The following is a 22,226-nucleotide window of genomic DNA, read 5'->3' on the forward strand; positions in this document are numbered from 1 at the left end:
TGCTTCATAGCTTTGAGAGAAAAGAAGAGAAAGGGCTCCATACCTCCATGCATGGCGTCTATACGGATCTTTAGTCGGTTTGGACCAGAAAGCAGTTCTTTCAGCGCGTTAAAATCAAAGATGTTTCTCAGCATTGTAGCATAAGCTTCCACCGAATCCACAATTTCCACTGTGAGAACAAGCAACATTAAAAGATGGAGGAACTAAACACTTTTTGAAATATCCTCTGAAATGATTATATGGCTGTAAACATGCAATTGCTACCTTAAAAGGACATTTATGGAGCAGCTCCAATGTGCCAGGGCTGTTACATGATCTCTTATTCAAAACTAACACAAATTTCCTGAGCAGTAAATGTTATCAGTTCTATTTTATAGACGAGCAAGTTCAACTTCTGAAAGATTAAGTAACTTGCCCACACAGCTGGGATGTGGCACACTGAGGAATTTTGACAGAGGTTTGTCTGATGGTAAACTGCTCTACTACCATGTTGATTCATCTCCAGGAAGTATATTTTAGTGTCAAAAAATAACAGAAAAGGTAACACCTACTTTACTTTTTCCAGGCCCATTGCCATTAAGACTTAATGGTAAAAAGCAGAGAAAAAATTTTTTTAATGAATCACTTTTTACATGCACTGCTAAAGGAATAAAACAAACATAAGGACTAAGTCTTGTTGAATTTTCAGGGGTCTGAACATTTTCAAAACATGAAATGTTTAAGAAATTCTCTACTGGTATTTTCTAAACCCTAATAATGTCTTCAAGATATACCAAAGCACCCCTTCCTCTTCCTTGGGATGCAATTGTCTGTCCTTCTGGGTAGGTTCAAACACAAAATGCATCCCACAAACTTGCAGTCCAGATGAAAGAATACACGTGAGAGCAAAGTCGAAACACAAGTCACGCTGCTAACCATCTCATCCTCGTTGTATTAATATGAATAACTTTGCAAACATGTATTTCATCCATTATCATCATACATTATCATTCAACAATAAAATGTTTACCACAGCTGCTATACAGTGAGTTTAAATTTAGCCCCCAAAATGGTCTAAGTTGATTTTACTGAAAATGAAGTCAAGGGCCAGGCTTTGGAATCTCTCACACCTGTATTTGAACCCTAGTTTGCCACTCACTGGCTATGTGCATTCACACCTGCATTTGAACCCTGGTTTACCACTCACTGGCTATGTGCATTCACACCTGCATTTGAACCCTGGTTTACCACTCACCGACGATGTGCATTCACACCTGCATTTGAACCCTGGTTTACCACTCACCAACGATGTGACCCTGAGTCTGTTCCTTAAGTTCTCTCTGCCTTTGTTTCCTCATCTGGAAAAAGGGAATAGTAACAGTGCTGCCCTCACAGGGCTAATGTAAGAATCCAATGAGATAATGCATCTGAAGAGCCTGGCACATAATAAAAGCTCAATAAAAGACAGCTATGAACATGATGTCACAGGTCTTCTCGTCAAGGCTGTATGTTTCATAGGTATGAAAACTGAAGCTGAGAGATTTAGAATTGACTCACCCAAGGTCCCTCAGCTCATCCCCAGCAGAGCCCAGACAGCCCAGGTCTCTAGACCCCCAGACCCAATTCCAGACCTGCTAATTTATGCATGCAATGCTTGGTGACCACAATCTTTCCAGAGATAAAGACCCACTTTATTAAAACCTTGAAAGGCAAATCCTTCAAGTTGGAGCTAGAAGTGAAAGTGAAGGTGCAAGAGAGGAGGAGAGTGAACATGCCTGTGAAGGGTTTGAACTTGTTTTCCAGGTCAAACTGCTGCTTTCCCAGAACCCCAAGGTCTACATGCAGGTCAGGGCAAATTGCATATTCTTCGATGGTCTTGCTGATTTGGAAAATTTTATCAGTTATTGCTTCCGGGGCAGGACCTGGAAACCGAACAGCAAAGAGTAGGTCATTTTGTATAGCTGACATGGAAATACAAAGAACACAAAGCTCATCAACTAATTCCTCTTCACTAGTGCATCTGCCATGCCATCATGCAAGCAGCAAAGTATCAGAATTTTCTAAAAGAAAATATGTTAATGATCATTCATGCAGAGCATCTCATATTCAGGTATGGCAAAATGAGAAGCATCTCATTTTCACCAAAAGGAAACAAAAAGCTCTCTTGCTAAGGATGAGAACCAGAATCCTGACCTTCCAAGGCCTAGGTTATGGGTTTGCCCTAAGGAACATAACATTGGCTGTACTTAAAATGACAGCAAACTCACCTCCATTGGAAATATTGAACTTGATTCCAAAATCTCCATTGGGTCCTCCTGGGTTGTGGCTGGCTGTCAGAATGATCCCACCGATGGCTTTGATCTTTCTAATGATGCATGATACAGCAGGCGTGGAGAGGATTCCATTCTGTCCAATAACCAAGCGACCAATCTAGAAGAAAGCCAGAATACACACTTTAACATCAATAAATCCAGAGCCACCACACAGTGACGCCAGAACAGCTAGATGGACAAAGAAATATTCTACTGGACCCAAAATGATGCCCTTTAATGAACGTCTAACAGCTTGGGTTATTAGTATTATTATATTGAAGTATTTTATAGTTGCTGTTGAGTAATACTATTATTGAAATAGAATCAGCATTGCTGAACAAAAGCCATTTCTTCAGATAGTTTTGGGGGACTTTATAGTGTATGATCTGGGAGTGCTATAAGGTTGTGGCAAGAAAAGAAAACAGGGCCTTTCCAGATTGGGTTCATAATTTGGATACCTTATAAATCTGTGGGAAAATCCACATTTTTATCCACTTCAATCATACTTTCAATCCAAATTGGAAAAGAGACTATAAATTTGACTAGTTAAAGGAATTCTAACCCAAAGAGGAGGCTTTTGTAAACTAAAATATCTAAAAAAGTAAAAGGGGCAAACTTTGTATGAAGAAATATTATAAAATGTATCTCACAAATTTATTGCCATTCAAGCTTGGATTTTTCTTTAATTGGAGTATAACTGCTTCCCAATGCTGTGTTAGTTTCTGCTGTACAATGAAGTGAATCAGCTCTATGCATACATATACCCCCTCTCTCTTGGAGCTCCCCTCACCATCCCACCCCTCTAGGTCATCGCAGGGCACTGAGCTGAGCTCCCTGAGCAGCTTCCCACTAGCTATTTCACACATACATGTCACACCTAACACACTGGGTTCCTCAAAGCAGAACACACCTATCCACACTAGGGTGTACCTGGGCTTCCTCCTGGGCCTGAGGCAGGGAATGCTGGGAGTGTTACTGGGTAAACCAGCCAGGACCACCTACATGAAGGAGCTACAGGTTGGTTCTTAACTCACCTGCCCATATCTTTCACAGACAGTATCTATAAGCACAGCTCCTTACTGAAATGATTGTAATTTATATCTGTTTCAACATGTTGCAAGTCGGAAAAGAAGGGAATTCCGTCAGTGCCTCTGACTAGAAATGTGATTGCTTCATGAAAAGATTTTAAAAAAGAGGAGTTTGTGCCCTTCTTCCACCCTCCCCTCTGAAGACACAGGGACATATTTAAGTTTTCCAGTTGCTATTTCTTCTTGCCCTACCCAAGATAAATGCAGTTGAAGAAATGACTTGATGGTGGAAGATGCATTTCTAATACTGAACATGCCAATAAGATACCTGGATTCCCAGGGGAGGTTTTTCTGGGATTGTTAGCTTTGCCACTTTCCTGTAGGTCACTAACAGCTTGACTGGCTTATAATTAAACCTCTCCATTATCAACCACCTCCCAGGAAGCAGCCGCTTCATTCCAGGCCCCTTTTGGCTCTTGGATGTCTATCCCTGAACAATTTCTGTTATTCTAATATATTTCTTATGTCCTGCCTCCCTCAGGAAGTGGCAACTCCCTGACTCAATACAGTGGAAATGGTAACATCTCACGCTTCTGGCAGTTTCTGGGTGCTGTTCTGATGAAAACTGCTCTGTGGTTGAGCGGTTCCATAATTTTGATGAGAGGAGCTTAGAGATGGCAATTTAAGCAGCCACAGTGACTGGTGGAGTAATACGAAAACTGTGTTTGTGCATCAAGCACACTGACTTCTACTTCGATCCCGTATGTGCTTAACATAGAAGGGGAAGCTAATAAATGAATATTAAGCCACACCACACAGGTCACCCCATAATTCTACCATTCCTTATGGTGAAATCTGCACTCAGTAATGGTCCAAGACTGAGAGGTTTATACCAGGAAGTAACAGTAAGAAAATCAGGAGAAGCAAGGGAAGCCCCTGGTAGGTTCTTTCTCTTGAGCCCAAGAATAGGAATAGCTGACCTTCCCGAGCAGACTCTTTCCCATGAATCTTGCTCAAGAATATTCGTCTTCAACTTGGTATTTGGGAGACATTACTCTATTGTCCTCCTCCCCTTAAGGATGTCTGGAGCACTGCTAAGCTCCTGACTCAATCTCCCCTGCCTCTCTCCCACCTGCACCTCCTTTGCTCTATCTCACTGAATCTATCTGACCTACCAGGCCCACCTAGTTCAGCTTTCTAGACCATAGTTCTGTGTTCCTTCCCTGTTCAAAAACCTTCCCTATACCATATGATCCAGAAGGTGCACGTCTAGGTATAGACACAAAAAGAAAGCAATGACTCAAACAGGTATTTGCACACCCATGTTCACAGCAGCATTATTCACAATAACCAGAAGTGGAAACAACCCAAACGTCCATTGAAAGATGAATGGATAAACAAAACGTGGTATATACATACAATGGAATATTACTTGGCCTTTAAAAGGAAGGAAATTCTGATACATGTTACAACATGGGTGAACCTCGAGAACATTACACTAAGTAAAATAAGCCAGACAGAAAAGGACAAGTATTGGATGGTTCCATTTATACGAAGGACACAGAAGAGGCAAATTCATAGAAAGAAGAACCAGAGTTGGCAGGGGATGGGGGGAAGAAGAGAATGGAAACCAACTGTTTAGTGGGTACAGAGTTTTAGATGAGATGATGAGAAGGTTCTGGAAACAGTGGTGATGGTTGCAGAGCATTATGAATGTAATGAACACCACTGAATTGCATACTTAAAAATGGTTAAAACAGCAAATTTTGTGTTAGATATACTTTACAACGAGGTTCCCAGGTGACTCAGTGGTAAAGAATCGGCTTGCAATGCAAGAGACCCGGATTCAATCCCTCAGTAGGGAAGATCCCCTGGAGGAGGAACTGGCAACCTCCTCCAGTATGCTTGCCTGGGAAATCCCATGGCCAGAGGAGCTGGGCAGGCTACAGTCTATGGGGTCACAAAGAGTTGGATATGACTGAGTGACTAACACACAAATGCACTTTAACACAAAAAAGGGGAAAAAAAAAAAAAAAAACCTTCCCTGGGTCCCAAATGTCTACCAACTTAGAGACACCCCCTCAGCCCTCAGCCCTGCACCGAGAGTCCTTCACCAAAAAGCGTTTCCTGCCCTTACTCCTGCCCACCGCTCCCTTCTGTGTAACTCAAGTCCTGCTGCTAAACCGGATACCTCCTTCTCCCTCAACATTTTATAGTTAACCACGACAGGGAGCAAACATTAAAATATTCCTTTCAATTGAAACTAGGGCTTGGTGTTTGCTTATGTTTCCCCAAAACACAAAACAAACAAACAAAAGGTTCCATTTTCTTTGCTCTGCCAGTCATATATACAGGTTCTATTCTCATTTCTAAAATTATCTCAAGGATAAATCTCTGGGGACTGAATAAGACACCAGTACCATAAATGAGACCCTACCAATGTTTTATTTTGTACATTAAAATCACCTGTAACTGCAGACAGCTCTGTGCAAATAAAAGGAAAGGCAAAGTGTATTCTACTATCCATAAACGTACCAGATAAAAGCGTACTAAAGGGAAGAAATGAAATTATTTCCATGTAGCTCACCAGGCTGAAAAGCTCTCTTAGAATTGGCTCATGGGTATAGTGGGTATTGACAAAACTGAGGAAAGAACCCTGACTTCTATTAATACCAAAATCTGTGGCAATAAATTATCTTTCCTTTAGATTACCTCCCTAAATTCTGCCCACAATCAAAGGGATGTTAAAATAGAACTTCGGGTATGTTAGAAAAAGAAATCAAACTAAATAGGATTTGATAGGTTTCATCAGATGAAAGTGCTTTATCGGTCCACTAAGCGTTTTACGTAATTCAGCTGCGTAGCACAAGTGCTTCAAATGCAACACTATTTTTAATAAGGAATGTCCTTGAAAAGACTTGAAAATATTGCTTGGGCTGCCACAGCTCTAACAAATAGGCAGTTACCATATTTAGTCAATTATTAGCACTTAAATGCATTATTTAGCAAACCTTCAGATCGTAAATCTGAGAAAGTCTGCAGGGTCTGCCTGAATTACACATTCCTACCACCCCTTCCACATCCTTCTGCTTTGCACAAAAATGAAATGAAGCCAAATATATCACAGCAAAGGGGACAGTGTACCAGATTCACTCAACAATCTAGATATATGCAGAGAAATAATGTTTCATTCGTTCTCTCCCAAAAGATTAAAAGCATCTCAATACCATTGCCTTTGCAGCTCTCCTCAAAGATGAAATTTACAGCATGTCACACTTTATCTTAAAAATGTGTATGCATCATAATTTCATATTTGAGTGCTTTATCAGCAAATTTTATATGAGAAGCATTCAGATTCTGAAACTGGGTACAAAGGGAATCTCACATTAACAACAATAGGATGTACAAACTCTTCTAAATAGAATTTGGTAACTAACATATGCTTTTTTTTTTTTTAATTTGACTTTTGCAATCACACTTGCTTAGTGTATTGTTAAAATACACTGAAAATAAATGCTTAACGCACTTGGTTATAATGCTAAATTTTATGTTCTCAGAATCACTTCCAGAAAGGAAATAAAACAAAGTTTTAAAATTTATAAGTACTGAAGGACTATGTGCTCCAAATTATTGCTAAGTGTAATCCAAAACACTAAAAATGTAGTTTTGGTCCCACGGAGGAATTTGCAGAGCAAAAACAGCAATGTTCTGATGCCTGCCTTCTTGTAAATCAGTGAGACTGTGCAAATTGTTAGATTATCAATATCAATGCTTCCTGGTGCAAGATTCCTTCCGATTTGGTTAATTCAGCCAACACAGTTTTTCACAATGCAGAGCTTTAGCAGAGCCTCCTTATATTATAGGCTCACAGAAGTTATTATCTCTACCCTGCTGCACAAATTCACCACACACAGGACTTCTTTGTATCCAAGGTCATTATAAGTGGGTTCCCCTCTAACAGGTCCTCTTGGAAGGCTCACACCTAACATTTTCCAGTTCTCTCCCAGCATTTCTGCACGACTACCAGGATCCACAAATAACAGCGTGCCCTGGCTTTTGTTTTCCTGTTTGACAAGTGACTGAACTTCAACAAGGAAGCCATTGAAAGAAAACAAAATCTCCCTCTCTCCGTGGCTCCTAAGAGCCTCCTACGCAGGACAGAGTGCCCCTCAAAACTGGTTAGAATGTAGATAAGACAGCTTAAGGCTGGGGTGAGCTTTAAATGTCTAAAAGCAACAGGTACATTTTCAAGCAACAGGCACAGAGCATAAGAAACTGAGTTTACATCCCCAAATCCCAATGCGACAAGTGTAATTTCAGGGGTAATATCACAATATACAATCTCTGAAGTCACAATCAAACTTAATCGGATATTAGTAGCATTGAGGTGTATACAACATACAAATCTTTGTACTTGGGTATATTTTTGCAGAATTAAGAGGTTATATGGAAAGCGAGAAACATAGCAATACTTATCATATACCAACCCCATTGGCAGCTGCCATCTGCACTATTGTCTCTATTGCCGATTTATTAAAATACCGCCCATCTCCACCAACCACCAGTGAGGCTCCCTGGCGGTCTTTTAGGTCTATGGAAAAGAATATACTCTGGATGAAATTCTCCAGATAGCATGGTTTTTCCTCGAAATAGTAGGTTTTCTTCCGTAATCCACTAGTTCCTGGTTTCTGGTCATAGTAGGGAGCTGTAGTAAAAGTCAACAGAGGGAGAGGACCTTCTTCCATTTTTCTGTATTTCCCAGAAATCCATTCATCAAAATCACTCATCTTTCATTTCCACCACTTGGCTCAGCGAGGGTGTCCAGAAAGCAGTCAAGGGTCCCCAAAATAGTCTGTCCAACCTGAAGCTGCTACAGTGTCACCCGAGTAACTAAAAGAGATCTTGCCTGGATGATCCCTCTCAATGAAGAAGCGGGGTTAATTCCTGTTGTCGTCGCCCCATGTGAAAAAGTGAATGACCAAACACCCACCCACACCCACACTCAAAGCAGATCTTCAGTGTTGTTTTGATGAGGACATTCTGCCCACAACCTCGCCAAATACCCTTCAATTATTTTTGCCTCATTCCCCTGTTAGGGTGGAGATAGGTCCAGAGGGTGCTGCGTGCAGCAGACTTCAGTTACAAACACCAGGTGGCTTCCAGACTCCCCTCCCAGAGCCAGGCAAAGGCGGAGCAAGTGCAGTCCTGAGGAGCAGGTTCGTGAACAAGACGCCCTGGTGTGGCTCCCGCTGCCACTGACACCCTTAAACCAGAGCCTCGCTGGCAGTCATCTCTGATAAGGCCATCTGCAGCTAAAGTTGTTTCATGCCATCTCGCAAATTAAAGGTCAGTCTTAAAATGGAAATGACGGATCTCAGTTACCTCTGGTTTCCTTTCATCACCATCATTTTGATACTCAAATATCTGATACTCAAGTGATTTTTTTTTTACTTCCCACATACAATCCCAGTTAGAAGGGAGAAAAGGCATCAAACAGAACAGATTTATTCACTGGCCACCGAAGATTTAACTAAATAGTATTCAATTCGAGAAGAATAGAGACTCACAGACATGCCCTGAATGATCAACAACTGGTCATTTCTGTGAATTTATAGAAAAGTAGGGATGAACAGGGCTTCCCTGGTGGCTCACATGGTAAGGAATCCGCCTGCAATGTGGGAGACCTGGGTTCGATCCCTGGGTTGCGGAGATCCCCTGGAGGAGGGCACGGCAACCCACTCCAGTATTCTTGCCTGGAGAATCCCATGGACAGAGGAGCCTAGCAGGCCATGGGGTCACAAAGAGTTGGACAGGACTGAGCAAGTGAACAACACATTGTCAAGGTTTTGGTGAACCTGTTAAGGAGACTTGGAAAGTAAATCGAGACTAGTTATGCCACATGTCTGGGGAGTTTGATGTGCGCATAAAAGTCAGGTTTTCAAGGGAAAAGTAGTAATCCCTCAAAAAACAAAAATCTGGGTATTTTCCTACTAACTTGTCCAGCCAGGTCCAAAAGCAGACAGGCCCTGGGAGCAGCAGACAGCCTTCTGTGAGGCAAGAATGTCTCTTTGTTCCAGGTGCTGTTCACACAGGACCAAGAACTAATAGGCCATGAGCAGAAAGCACCCCACTACCAAGGGAGCCTGGTCTCCTTCATATGGCAAATGGAGCTGGCCCATCTGCAAGCAGGACCTCAAGACATAACATTAACACAATTCACAAGACACATCTATTAAGCTGAAAACCAGTCAGTCAAAAGACAATTATATTCCATAGCTTATTTTTGCCCCTTTATTGCATTTTTAAAATTAAAACTCTTGTGAAGTAAGCTTGCTTTAGTAGCCTACACACTCAGTGTTTTTCAACTTACTACAAATGCACTTTGTAAATTCACATTTTTTCAGTTTGGTGGCCAGTTTTCTCTTGTTTTTGATAGGTTCACAAATTACACCAGTATATATGTCTTGACATATTTAATAATAGAGCCATATTTCTGAAATAACAACTCAACAGTTTTTTCGTTGAGAATAACAGAGCAATCAACCAAGTAATTGGTAGTTTCCTTAACGAGGTCTTGAAACCCCAGCGAAGATTCAGGAACACTTGGTTGTAAGGGGCTCCAACATCCCCACTAAAGCTTCTCTGCTCACACATTCCAGCATGTTCTCTGCTGGTGGGTGACCACTTTCTCTAAAAGCTCTTTCTGAATCCAGAGCTAGGGAGAGTACTGTTCTCTTAGGGGCTTTTCCCATACATTTACTTATTTTATTTACAGTTTATGGTCAGTGCAAATAAATTCCATAAAACGAGAAATCATAAAGACTCAAGGCACAATTATGAAAATTCAAAATAGATGTTCAACACACATACCAAAAAAACCCCACAAGCATCAAAGTGAGTTTATTTGTAGCATAAGATCTGACAGGTGTTATTTCAAAGCATGGCAATGCTTGTTTTGTTTTTTTGAAGACAGTGACCAATTAGATACTAGAACACCTCAGCTTATCGGTGTGTTTTTGTACCAACCAAAATTTGTTTCTAAAAATATTGCTTCACATCGAAACAGATGTAAAAGCTGTACTTCTCCAGAAATAAGCCTATTCTTAGGCCTTTTGCAGGTTTATCACCACCTAAAAACTGACTGATACAGAAAGTATTCCAGATGTAACTCCTCTGACTCTAAAATAGTTTAAAAGAATCACTGCAAACTTCATAATGCTGCTGCTCTTCCAGCCCTATCTCTCCAAACAGCTGATATGCCACTTCAGGGTTCATTATTTGATGGTCTCTCACTTTGAAGCCTTTTAAATATTCCTCTCCAGCAGAGCATCTTCATATTTAAAACATTATTTAACACTAATGGAAATAGACCATAGCGTTTGAGCATTGAGAAGTCCTACGTATGAAACCTGGGGAATCGGGTCACTAGGCGAACCCAGACCCCCTCTAGGATGGAATGTCCTTATGGACACATACACTTTTCTTTACTTCACTGCATGTGAGCCAGCTTCACAGTGAGGCATGGACTGGAAAGACTCTCATCTCTCATGGCTCCTGCACGTGCCAATGAATACCCAGCAATTCAAGTGCACATCAAGCCTAAGGCTCCAAAGGAGAGAGTTTGGTACCTCAAAGCAAAGAGCAATGTTTTACCAACTACATGTGCTGGCATGGTGTTTGTCAGCATGCAAAACTAAACCAAAAAGATATAATACTTGCCCTAAAAAAGCTTCTATTCTAAAAATGGGCCTGAGTCATAATTTTATGGACACTATAGAACTCAACCCCATATAAAAATATTACCAGAAGCAGCAATGTTAGATGGACTGTGAAGTGTGGTAAAAAAGGAGAAGCATTAAAAACATTAAGCTTCCGAAGACGCTCAGACTAAGTGGGACAGCTATTAAGAAACTCATTTGTTTGAGCTCTCCAGCAAAGGTTGAACTTCATCTTCAGAAACGTTACTGTCGAGCATAGCGAACCCAATTTGGCCTAATGAATTCGCCTGCCTCGCCAGTACTCCTTCACAATGACACAAATTACATTTAAACCATATGGGGGATTTAAGGATTATTCCCTTCAGACAAGAAACTTTCATATTGGTCTTGGGTCCAATCAATTTCACAATGGCAGAGTTATGAACCCCTTCGCTCCCAGCCTCGCAAAGACTCCAGTTTCCACTCTGATCAGCAGTGATGCCTTCCTAGTAGAAGACAGCAGAAACAGAAGACTTGCCAATACTTTATTCATTCTATCTTTCTTTTTTTCCACCGACAAATGTTTACTGGATCGCTAACTGCCATGTCCCAGGGCTCATGGGAGAGTGGGACCCAAGGCCTGAAACGATTCACCTCTTCACATCAAGAATTATTCTTTAGTAAATGCCACAGGAATGGGCACATTATTTAGAACTGGTAACCTGTCTTTCAGCAGAAGCACTAGAAAGTAAGCTACTAACCCGGTTGAAAGCAGCAGGGATCATCAGACCCCCGCCCCCAGGCCAAAACCCTATGCTTGTGATGCTGCAGGTGCCTGCCCGAGTGTTGGGGTCAATTATCCTCCAATTAAAGAAATACATATTGGTTTCGAAAATGTATGAGAGGTACAATCTTGAGCAATTCTCTTAACTGACCCAAGTCTGTAAGCTAGGGATCACAATGAAGGTTGTTCTGAGCACTGAATTGGACAACCTGTACGAAAACACTTATGATCTGTGATTCCAGTGACAGGAATCACCAGCTGAGAAAAGTCACTCATTTCTCCAACCAACAGTAAGTAAGCTTGCACTGAATGCCTGCCACAGAGGAGACACTGCAGGATAATGCAAAGACCACAGGTTCAGGAGCCAGACACAACCAGGGCTCAAATCTTGGACTCTAAACAGACTTGTGGACACAGTAGGGGAGGGAGAGGGCAGCACTGAAACACATACATTACCATATGTAAAACAGCCATCCAGTGGGAATTTGCTGCCTGACACAAGGAGCTCAAACCCAGTGCTCTGTGACAATCTAGAGGGGTGGGATGGACTGGGAGGTTGGAGGGAGGTTTAAGAGGGAGGGGACATACGTATACCTATGGCTGGTTCATGTTGAGGTGGAGCAGAAATCAACACAACACTGTAAAGCAATTATCCTTCATTAAAAAAATATACATATATATTGGTTTCTAAAATACATGAGAGGTACAATCTTGAGCAATTCACTTAACTGACCTGAATCTGTAAGCTAGGGATCACAATGAAGGTTGTTCTCAGTACTGAATCGGGCAACATGTATGAAAACACTTATGACCTGTGTCTGGCATCCAGTAGATTATCAGTAAATGTTAGCCCCTCACCCTTCCATCCTCAATGCCCTGAGGATGAAAATAGGATGATGATAACCTGCCTCACAACGACTGTCTATGTCCCAGAGGTGCCTGGATGGGACTGTGGCTCTCAAGAGGCTGCAGTGATGGGGTGAGGCTGGAGAAGTAGCTAAGACAAGGTTACACAGTCTCATGAACCACAGTGAGGTTTATTTTGTAGGCACCGGAAGCTATGGATATTTTTAAGCAGAAGGAATACAAACTGCTTTTTTTTTCAAAGTTGACTGGCTGCCAGTAGTGTATCAAATAGCTTGGAGAAGGAGAGACTGGAAAAAGATTAACCAAGGCTTGCAAAAAGGATTCCCCCTGCAGCTGAGGTGGATCTGAGGATCCTGGTCTCTGTGACCCCATCCAGAGCTGCTCCTCTTGCATAAGACTTCTTTAACTCTGAGTCCTTGGCCAGTTTGGGCTCTGTAGGTTACTCTCCTCCAACATGAAGACACTACCCAATCAACCTCTTTTTCCTCTGACCCCTTCTGCTCACTCTCTTCTCTAAACTGTCCCTGACCCCACCCCACAACGGTGGACTCCTAGGGCCATGTTTCTACTGTGGGACTCAGGCCATGATCATCAAGGGCAGACAACTGACCAAAGCTGGATCACTCATATTTTCTCCTCTAGGAATATAGAATTAGGACTCAAAAGTGTACCAGTCAGATTTAGTTAGTCTTTGAACTGGGAAGACAGATAAACTCAGAAGCTGTGGGGCAGGGACCTCATGTCATGAGAATATCTATAGAACTGTAACCGGCAGACACGAGAATACATGGGAACATGAGAGAGCTAGTATGCAGATCCGTCTCTGGATCACTCGGGCACATCTAAGAGCTGGGGATCTGATACACAGAATTGGAAAAGAATTCAGAGTAGTTTCAGGCAGAATATCAGTTAGATGGATCTTCTCAAGAGAGTAAGGACTGCAGACTCATGAGACATGAGAAATGGGGAAAGGTCTGTGAACACAAGCCACTTGAGACCCCGCTGTTGGCATGAGTTCTGGACTGGGCCGGTTCCACTGTTGGATTTCCAGTCAGTGTCACCCCCAATTCCAGTGGAAGTGTGTGTTAGTCACTCAGTCGTGTCTGACTGTTTGCGACCCCATGGACTATATCCCGCCAGGCTCCTCTGTCCTTCAGGCAAGAATACTAGAGTGAGTAGCCATTTCCTTCTCCAAGGGATCTTCCTGACCCAGGGGTCGAACCCAGGTCTTTTGCATGGCAGGCAGATTCTTTACCATCTGAACCACCAGGGAAAGCCAATTGCTTGGAATAAGAGAATGGTTTTTGAATTGGGCACTTTTTAACTTAAAAAGATTTAGAATTAAGTATTGATGTGAAGCAAACTCATAGTAGAAAGATAATCAAATAAACCAAACATAGTACTACTGTTTTGTAATAAGTCTTGGAGAAAATCTATATTTTAAGTACGTTAAGAGAATCTGGGATATTAGTTTACCTAACAGGTCAGCCCTGTGATACCAATTTACAATGTATAGTTGAGTAATTTATTTTGGCTTAGGATTTTAAGATAATTTTATAAAAGTTATAAACATTACTGGAAGAGTCAAGGAAACTTTGAATATACCATATTTTTATATTTAAATCATCAGATGCAGACAGCTAACTGCAGTGTTTCAAGGAATGGACTTTAGGGCTAGATTGATGGAGCTGGAACCCAGTTCTGCCAGTCACTGGCTGTGTGACCTCAGACAGGTTACTTAACCTCTTTGGGCTTCCACTGCCCCCATCTGAAAAACTGAGGAGAAAAACAGTACCCTCCCCCCCCGCATGTTGTCACAGTCACCATTGAATGAAGTAATATACAGAAAATTCTAAAACCAGTGCTGGTGTAGGGCACCCTGCACAGGTATCTGCTATTATCATTATTAGATTACATGAGAACAATGGGAATATTTCCACACTTTTGCTTGTTAGACAAAGGCTTCAAAAAGTAAACAAAAATATTTGATTTCTAAACTTGTAATATTCATAGGAGTTTGAGTAAATAAATTTATAACTAAGATCTCATCCACACACATACAGACACAGATGCTCACAAATCCCAACTTACACTGATGATTGAGTCAGCAGAGAGAGAGGAAAATGAAGCAAACTGCTAAGATAAACAGGAGAGTCCAAGGCTAACTGCCCGGGCTCCTCCTGCTTCAGATTCTTTTAAGGCGCATGTGCCCACCCTGCCCCTGGCTTTCAGGAGACCCTCTGGCCTTAAGATACAGTCCTCTTAGAGGCTCCCTCTAGCAGACTGGGTTTCTATTACTTGCCACACCTATAGCTCCTCACTGTGTTGAATGGGGCTCTGCAAAGCATGGCTCTACTCGCCAGGTATGAGGCAGGCTCCACCTGCTGTCCCATCCTGCAAGAAGGGGGCAAAAAAGACTGCCTTCACAGTCTGAGATTCTCAGCCAATCACAAGGAGCTCTTAAGCAAAGTACTTAACCTGTCAGTGCCCACATTTTCTCATCTTTGAAGTGGGGATTGAACATCACACCTCCTTAGACTTAACTGTGGTGATCATTTGACAACACTGCAATATTGAATCATTAGATTGTACACCTGAAACTAATACAATGTTATATGTCACTTACTCCTCAGTTATTCTTTAAAAATGCATCTTTTAAAGAGAGTTTTAAAAAAGCAAAGAAATAGTACCTACTGCACAGGTGTGTTGTATAAAGATACGATGAGTTAACAAATGAAAAAAGCTTAGCACTGGCTGGTTCTAGTGCCCTGTGAACCCTACATTAGAGTTAGCTTTTATGACTGCCTTCAGTCAATTTGAAAATATACAGCTGCATTTAATACCTATCTATGAGTATATCTGTTTTAATAGAGTTAGGAAATGTCTTTTAAAGAAAAGGAAAAACTACATTAAGCTCTACAGGTACAATGCCAGAAGAATTATGAGGACCAGATGGTTTGCTTAGAGCTGTACAGAATCTCAGGTTCAAAAAATACTCCTGGGCTTCCTTGGTGGCTCAGTGGTAAAGAATCTGCCTGCCAAAGTGAGAGACATGAGTTTGATCCTTGATCCGGGAAGATCCCACATGCCTGGGAACAACTAAGCCACAACTATCGAGGCTGTGCTCTAGAGCCTGAGAGCCGCAACTACTGAAGCCCGAGTGTACTAAAGCCCGGGCTCCAGAACAAGAGAAGCCCCCGCAATGAGAAGCCCGCACTGCAACTAGAGGGAAGCCCCTTGCTTGCCGTAACTAGAGAAAAGCCCACGTGCACTAACAAAGATCTAGTGCAGCCAAAAATAAACAAAATTATCTTTTAAAAACCACCCTCCTGAAGCACATTTGGATGTTAAAAACAAACAGAACTGCTGCCTAGAAGTGTGAACATCCTTTAGCATCCGTCAGTCTGCTGTCCCCCTGCTGACCCACCCGTGTCCAACGGTTACTATGTAAACTGACTTTCTCCAGTGATATTGTCAGGCACCGTGGACCACCAGAAGATGACAGATTCAAGTTGTTGAACTTCTGGTCTAAACGGAGAGATAAATAGGTTAACAAGTCATTTCAAAAAGAAGTAAACTCTGAGAGCTTGTAAGTGTGCTCTGAGTGCTCAGAGGAAAGAGAAAATTTTTAGAAGGTGTTTTCCACTCCACAAGTGCCATTCTTAATTTGCGTGGTTAAACCTAAAAACAATCTCTGCACCATGAAGATGCTCAAGGTTTAGGAATTAACTTTCATACAAAAAGTACACGTCAAGAGGACTCCTGTCTAATAAGAAATCACCAATATTTAATCATTCTGACCTAAAAAAAAAACAATGTATATAGTTCATATAAAATTTTTATATGCATTTTTATCTTATTTCCTTTTGGAGCATCCTCAATTTTTTTTTTTCATTTAATATTCCTGAAGAATATTCACTTGGAGCTAATAGAATATTTTCCCATATTCTGTCTAATTACCAGGAATTATGTATCAAAATCCTTTGGTAAAAAGTGTGTGTTAGTCGCTCAGTCGTGTCCCAACTCTTTGTGACCCCATGGACTGTAGCCCACCAGATTTCTCTGTCCATGGAATTTTCCAGGCAAGAATACTGGAGTGGATTGCCATTCCCTTCTCCAAAGGAACTTCCCAACCCAGGGATCAAACTCTGGTCTCCTGCATCGCAGGCAGATTCTTTACCGTTTGAGCTAATATCGCCTTGTCTAGGTGACCACGGTATGGCACTCAGCACTCTTAGACACACTCCCACAGCCTGCTTCCTCATGGGCAGTCCTGGTATGACCTAGGAATGTGTTTACACAGCTTTGAAAGTGCAGGGAGATACAGTGCCCTCACTCTGGAAGTTAGGTCATCTGGGCACACCTGGAGGTCTCACGTCTTAGAAGCTATACAGTTCCTGATAGATACAGGCCTGAAAACACTCTCTGTTGATGCCTATGCTTCCTTGAAGGAACATAGCTTTCCCAGCATTCTGTGTGCTAAGAGTCACACACTGCTTGAAAACGCTTGCTTGGAAGTCATTTTTCAGTAGCAATTTCATCTGACGGTGTGACTGTAGGGAAGGCCCCCAATCTCACAGGGAAAGGCAAACCAACATCCAAACGTCTCTTCCATCACATTTTCTCTGTAGTGGAGATCCAGAGAGCCTAGGTCTGTCTGGAAAATTCTTGGATACTGCGGGGACACACCCTGAGTGTGAACCTGGACACCAGACCTTGGTGGCAAAATTCGCATTTTATTCTCAGTTGGCCCTACAAAGGTGTGGCCCAACAACTGCTTGAAAATTCAGCCAATTGCTGTTTTCTTACTGTGACAACAATAGCTTTGGTCCACCCATTGGGATTTCTGAACCAAGCAGGCGGCTCGCAACTCCTAGCCACAGGACCATTTCCAGTGGAATGTCACCTCGACTAGGTAACCACAGTATGGCACTCACCACTCTTAGTAAAAAGAGGGCTATCTAAAGAATGGCTTTATTTTCAAATCATTTATGGTTGTATGTTTCCCTCTTGTGGTAGAAAATGGAAACACAAGCAAGATTTCCTATGTCCCTTGTAGTTTTGTGGTAGTCAGTGATTGACCCTCTATCAAATAGTAAAAATGTGGTGGATTTATTGAGTTTTAAGAAGAACAGAGGAACAGTGATGTTATGTTTTCTATCTCATTACTAAGCATGTTTCCAATTACATGGCTTAGCCAAACTAGGATGTGCAGCTGTAAAGAAACAGAAAGAAAGGAAGGACATCTTTTTCTATGGGATCTTTTTGAGCTGAAATGTTTGTAAAATGGGGATAGAAAAATTTCCTTTAAAGGTTCTGACATCAATGAAGAAAGGCATGTAAAGTCCTTATCACCATGCCTGGCTATAGACTAGCCACTCAGTAACTGTTACATAAACAACCAAAACAGAGATATTGGCAAAGACTTATTCCATCTTTCTAACACATGCCTTGATCTCTAGAGCAGAAGGCCCAGGCAGGAGTGGATCAATGCTATGGGTCAGTCAAAGTAGACACCTACAATAGGGAAGGAAAAGGTAAAGGAAGGGGTCAGACAGTCTTGGGTCTGAACCCTGCCTTTACCAGCTTCTGGCTGTGTATGGCCTTTCTGGTTCCAGTTTTCTTATTTGTACAGGGACAATGACACTGCTTTAAAGGCTGTGTCCAGTAGGAGATTATTGCAATAGGTCTTGATGTGCTGGGCAGTATCCCAAGAGCTTTACAAGCATTAACTCAATCTTCACAACAACCCTACAAGATCAATACCATTATTCTCAGCCCTTACCTTAGGATACAGAGGTTATGTCATCCACCCAAGGTCAGGTAGCTGGGAAAGTGTGGAGACAGGTTTTGAACACAGGCAATCTGGCCCCAGAGCCTACACTCCTACTATAACAGGCGGCCATGTGAATGGCAAGTACTTAACAAGAAACAGCTTTTAAAACAGCGATCTAAAGAAATGTGATCATTTTTTCTACTCTACATCATTTATGGGAATTCCTGGGATGAACAGCAGCTCAAGTGAGCAGAGGTAGGACTCTCACTGGACCTTAAGATTTAAGTGAGAACAAGGCTTCAGGAAAATCAAATGTTATACCACAACACAAAAGATTTGGGAATAGAGTTCTAGGTAACTCTATTAAAATGAATTTCCTTGAAGAATTCAGCACAGTGAATTCTGGGTTTGAATTCCTACTCCTGATAATTTGTAGTATCTTAGTGATCTTGAACAAATCAGTGATCCTCTATTTCTTCATCTGTGAAACAGAGATCTAAATACCAACTTCTTAAGAGTTGATAAGATTAAAGAAGATCATATAAAGGGCTTATCATAGGACTACATGCAGGTTCTCATGCAAGTAACATGCAAATAACAACCCTGTGATACAGATATCTTCATCATCCCCATTTTACAGATGAGGAATCTGAGGCTTAGAGAATAAACGATACGCTCAGAGTCTCACAACTAATATATTGGAAGGCAGGCTTTCGTGCCAGTTTTAATGCCAAAGCTCACGAATAGGCTGTATGGCTCCTTTGGATACTCAAGTGCATCTTAACTTGGAGAAAATTAAGAGGAAATAGATTCCAGGTGACTCTCAAATCGATATTGTCCAAGTGGAAAGTATGAGTTTTGGTGCCTGTACAACCCACTGCACTTGGACTTGTCAGCCTCCAGAACTGTGAGAGAGTAAGTTTCTGTCGTTCTAAGCCACTCACTTTATGGTGCTGTGTGTTACAGCAGCCCCAGGAAACTAATACAATAAATGGTTAAAAAGAGAGAGAAAAAAAGCCCAACTCCAGTGACAGCTGATTCCTTCGCAGCTGGGTGGCTGGTGTGAGAGAGAGACCCTTAGGTGGACCCCCCCCACACACACCTCTTTCCTTTGCCCCAGAGTATTGGTTCTTATCACTAAATAACATGGTGCATATACAAACAAGCGTCCTTCCTTGCTCAGTGACGAGGAGAAAGACAGAACTTGTTCCTATGTAACCTCAGTGCCTGGAATGAAGCATGGTGGATAGTTAACAAATGTCTGAGTGGATAAGTCGTCAGTAGTGAGAGGTAAAGGACCTCAGTGAATAGGGTCCCTGATGAACAAAGATGAGTTTTTCCAGGCAGTAGCCAAGTAAGCAGTCCTCACGCTGAGACCAACTTCAACTGTAAAATTCTTCCCACCATCATAGAGGACTTTCCAAAGTACAACAGAGAACCTCTGCCTGAGACCTGACATTTCAGGTAGTTTCTATAGCACACAGACTTGTGCAGTAACAAAAAGGAACAGAATTAGAAGTAGCAATAGTGAAGGAGGTAGAGCTGGTTAATCTGCGTGGTTAAGGCGAAAAGCTTGTGCTGCTTCCTAGAGAAGCACTGGGTAACTGCCGGTAGAGACAGGTTTTCAAGGTGCTCATTCCAGAAGGTGAACTTCAGTGTGGGGTAGAAAAGTGATGAGAAAAAGTTACAGTGACAGATACTAAAGTAACAAGACAAAAAAAAAAGATCACAGACGACCCCAGCCCCTTCGCTGAGATCTAGGGGAAACAGTACAGCTGCGCTGTACCTCTCTCCCATCATAGTCAACAAAAGAGTTCAAAATGCAGTACTTGGATGCAACCTCAAAAATGATACAATGAACTCTGTCCATTTCCAAGGCAAACCATTCAATATCACAGTAATCCAAGTCCATGCCCTGACCAGTAATGCTGAAGAAATTGAAGTTGAACAGTTCTATTAAGACCTACAAGATCTTCTAGAACTAACATCCAAAAAAGAAATCCTCTTCATTATAAAGGACTGAAATGCAAAAGTAGGAAGTCAAGAGCTACCTGGAGTAACAGGCAAACTTGACCTTGGAGTATAAAACGAAGCAGGTCAAAGGCTAACAACTTTTGCCAATAGAATGCACTGGTTATAGCAAACACCCTCTTCCAACAACACAAGAGAAGACTCTATACATGGACATCACCACATGGTCAATTTGGAAATCAGATTGATTATATTTTTTGCAGCCAAAGATGGAGAAGCTCTACAGAGTCAGCAAAAACAAGACTGGGAGCCAACTGTGGCTCAGATCATGAACTCATTACTGCCAAATTCAGACTTAAATTGAAGAAAGTAGGGAAAACCACAAGACCATTTAGGTATGACATAAATCTAATCCCTTACAATTATACAGTGGAAGTGACAAATAGATTCAAGGGATTAGATCTGATAGGGTGCCTGAAGAACTATGGACGGAGGTTCGTGACATTGTACAGGAGGAAGTGATCAAGATCATCCCCAAGAAAAAGAAATTCAAAAAGGCAAAATGGTTGTCTAATGAGGCCTTACAAATAGCTGAGAAAAGAAGAGATGCTAAAGGCAAAGGATGGCTAACAAACACATGAAAAGATGCTCAACATCACTCATTATCAGAGAAATGCAAATCAAAACCACTATGAGGTACCATTTCACACCAGTCAGAATGGCTGTAATCCAAAAGTCTACAAGCAATAAATGCTGGAGAGGGTGTGGAGAAAAGGGAACTCTCTTACACTGTTGGTGGGAATGCAAACTAGTACAGCCACTATGGAGAACACTGTGAAGATTCCTTAAAAAACTGGAAACAGAACTGCCTTATGATCCAGCAATCCCACTGCTGGGCATACACACTGAGGAAACCAGAAGGGAAAGAGACACGTGTACCCCAATGTTCATCGCAGCACTGTTTATAATAGCCAGGACATGGAAGCAACCTAGATGCCCATCAGCAGATGAATGGATAAGAAAGCTGTGGTACATATACACAGTGGAGTATTACTCAGCCATTAAAAAGAATACATTTGAATCAGTTCTAATGAGATGGATGAAACTGGAGCCTATTATTCAGAGTGAAGTAAGCCAGAAAGAAAAACACCAATACAGTATACTAACGCATATATATGGAATTTAGAAAGATGGAAACAATAACCCTGTGTAGGAGACAGCAAAAGAGACACCGATGTATAGATCAGTCTTCTAGACTCTGTGGGGCGGGTGGGGGGAGATTTGGGAGAATAGCATTGAAACATGTATAATATCATGTATGAAACGAGTCGCCAGTCCAGGTTCGATGCACGGTACTGGATGCTTGGGGCTGGTGCACTGGGACGACCCAGAGGGAAGGTAGGGGAGAGAGGAGGGAGGAGGGTTCAGGATGGGGAACGCGGGTATACCTGTGGTGGATTCATTTCGATATTTGGCAAAACTAATACAATATTGTAAAGTTTAAAAATAAAATTAAAAAAAAATAAAATAAAAACAAAACAAAAAAATAAAGGCAAAGGAGAAAAGGAAAGCTATACCCATTTGAATGCAGAATTACAAAGAATAGCAAGGAGAGATAAGAAAGCCTTCCTCAGTGATCAGTGCAAAGAAATAGAGGAAAACAATAGAATGGGAAAGACTAGAGATCTCTTCCAGAAAATCAGAGATACCAAAGGAACATTTCATGCAAAGATGGGCTCAATAAAGAACAGAAATGGTATGGACCTAACAGAAGCAGAAGATATTAAGAAGAGGTGGCAAGAATATACAGAA

At 41.7% G+C, this 22,226-nt stretch overlaps 1 protein-coding gene across 4 annotated transcripts in view; it reads right to left on the bottom strand.

Moving 5' to 3' along the window:
• PGM1 (phosphoglucomutase 1) overlaps positions 1 to 22,226 on the bottom strand; it is a 67,968-nt gene that overhangs the window by 30,837 nt on the left and 14,905 nt on the right. For 2 of the 4 annotated variants that reach the window (XR_011565850.1, XM_019957323.2), the window contains exons 1-4: positions 7,807 to 8,339; positions 2,247 to 2,409; positions 1,755 to 1,901; positions 44 to 169 (exon numbers count right to left, since the gene is read on the bottom strand). Coding sequence is in view for 3 of the 4 variants with exons in the window: in XM_019957323.2 (XP_019812882.1) it covers positions 44 to 169; positions 1,755 to 1,901; positions 2,247 to 2,409; positions 7,807 to 8,106 (736 nt within the window). In the remaining variant the exon portion in view is untranslated. Of the gene's footprint in view, positions 1 to 43; positions 170 to 1,754; positions 1,902 to 2,246; positions 2,410 to 7,806; positions 8,342 to 22,226 lie in introns of those variants that run through there. The other 2 variants (XM_070786423.1, XM_019957324.2) reach the window with 2 other exon arrangements.

Source organism: Bos indicus, chromosome 3 (assembly GCF_029378745.1).
Source record: "Bos indicus isolate NIAB-ARS_2022 breed Sahiwal x Tharparkar chromosome 3, NIAB-ARS_B.indTharparkar_mat_pri_1.0, whole genome shotgun sequence".
Lineage (NCBI taxonomy): Eukaryota > Metazoa > Chordata > Mammalia > Artiodactyla > Bovidae > Bos > Bos indicus.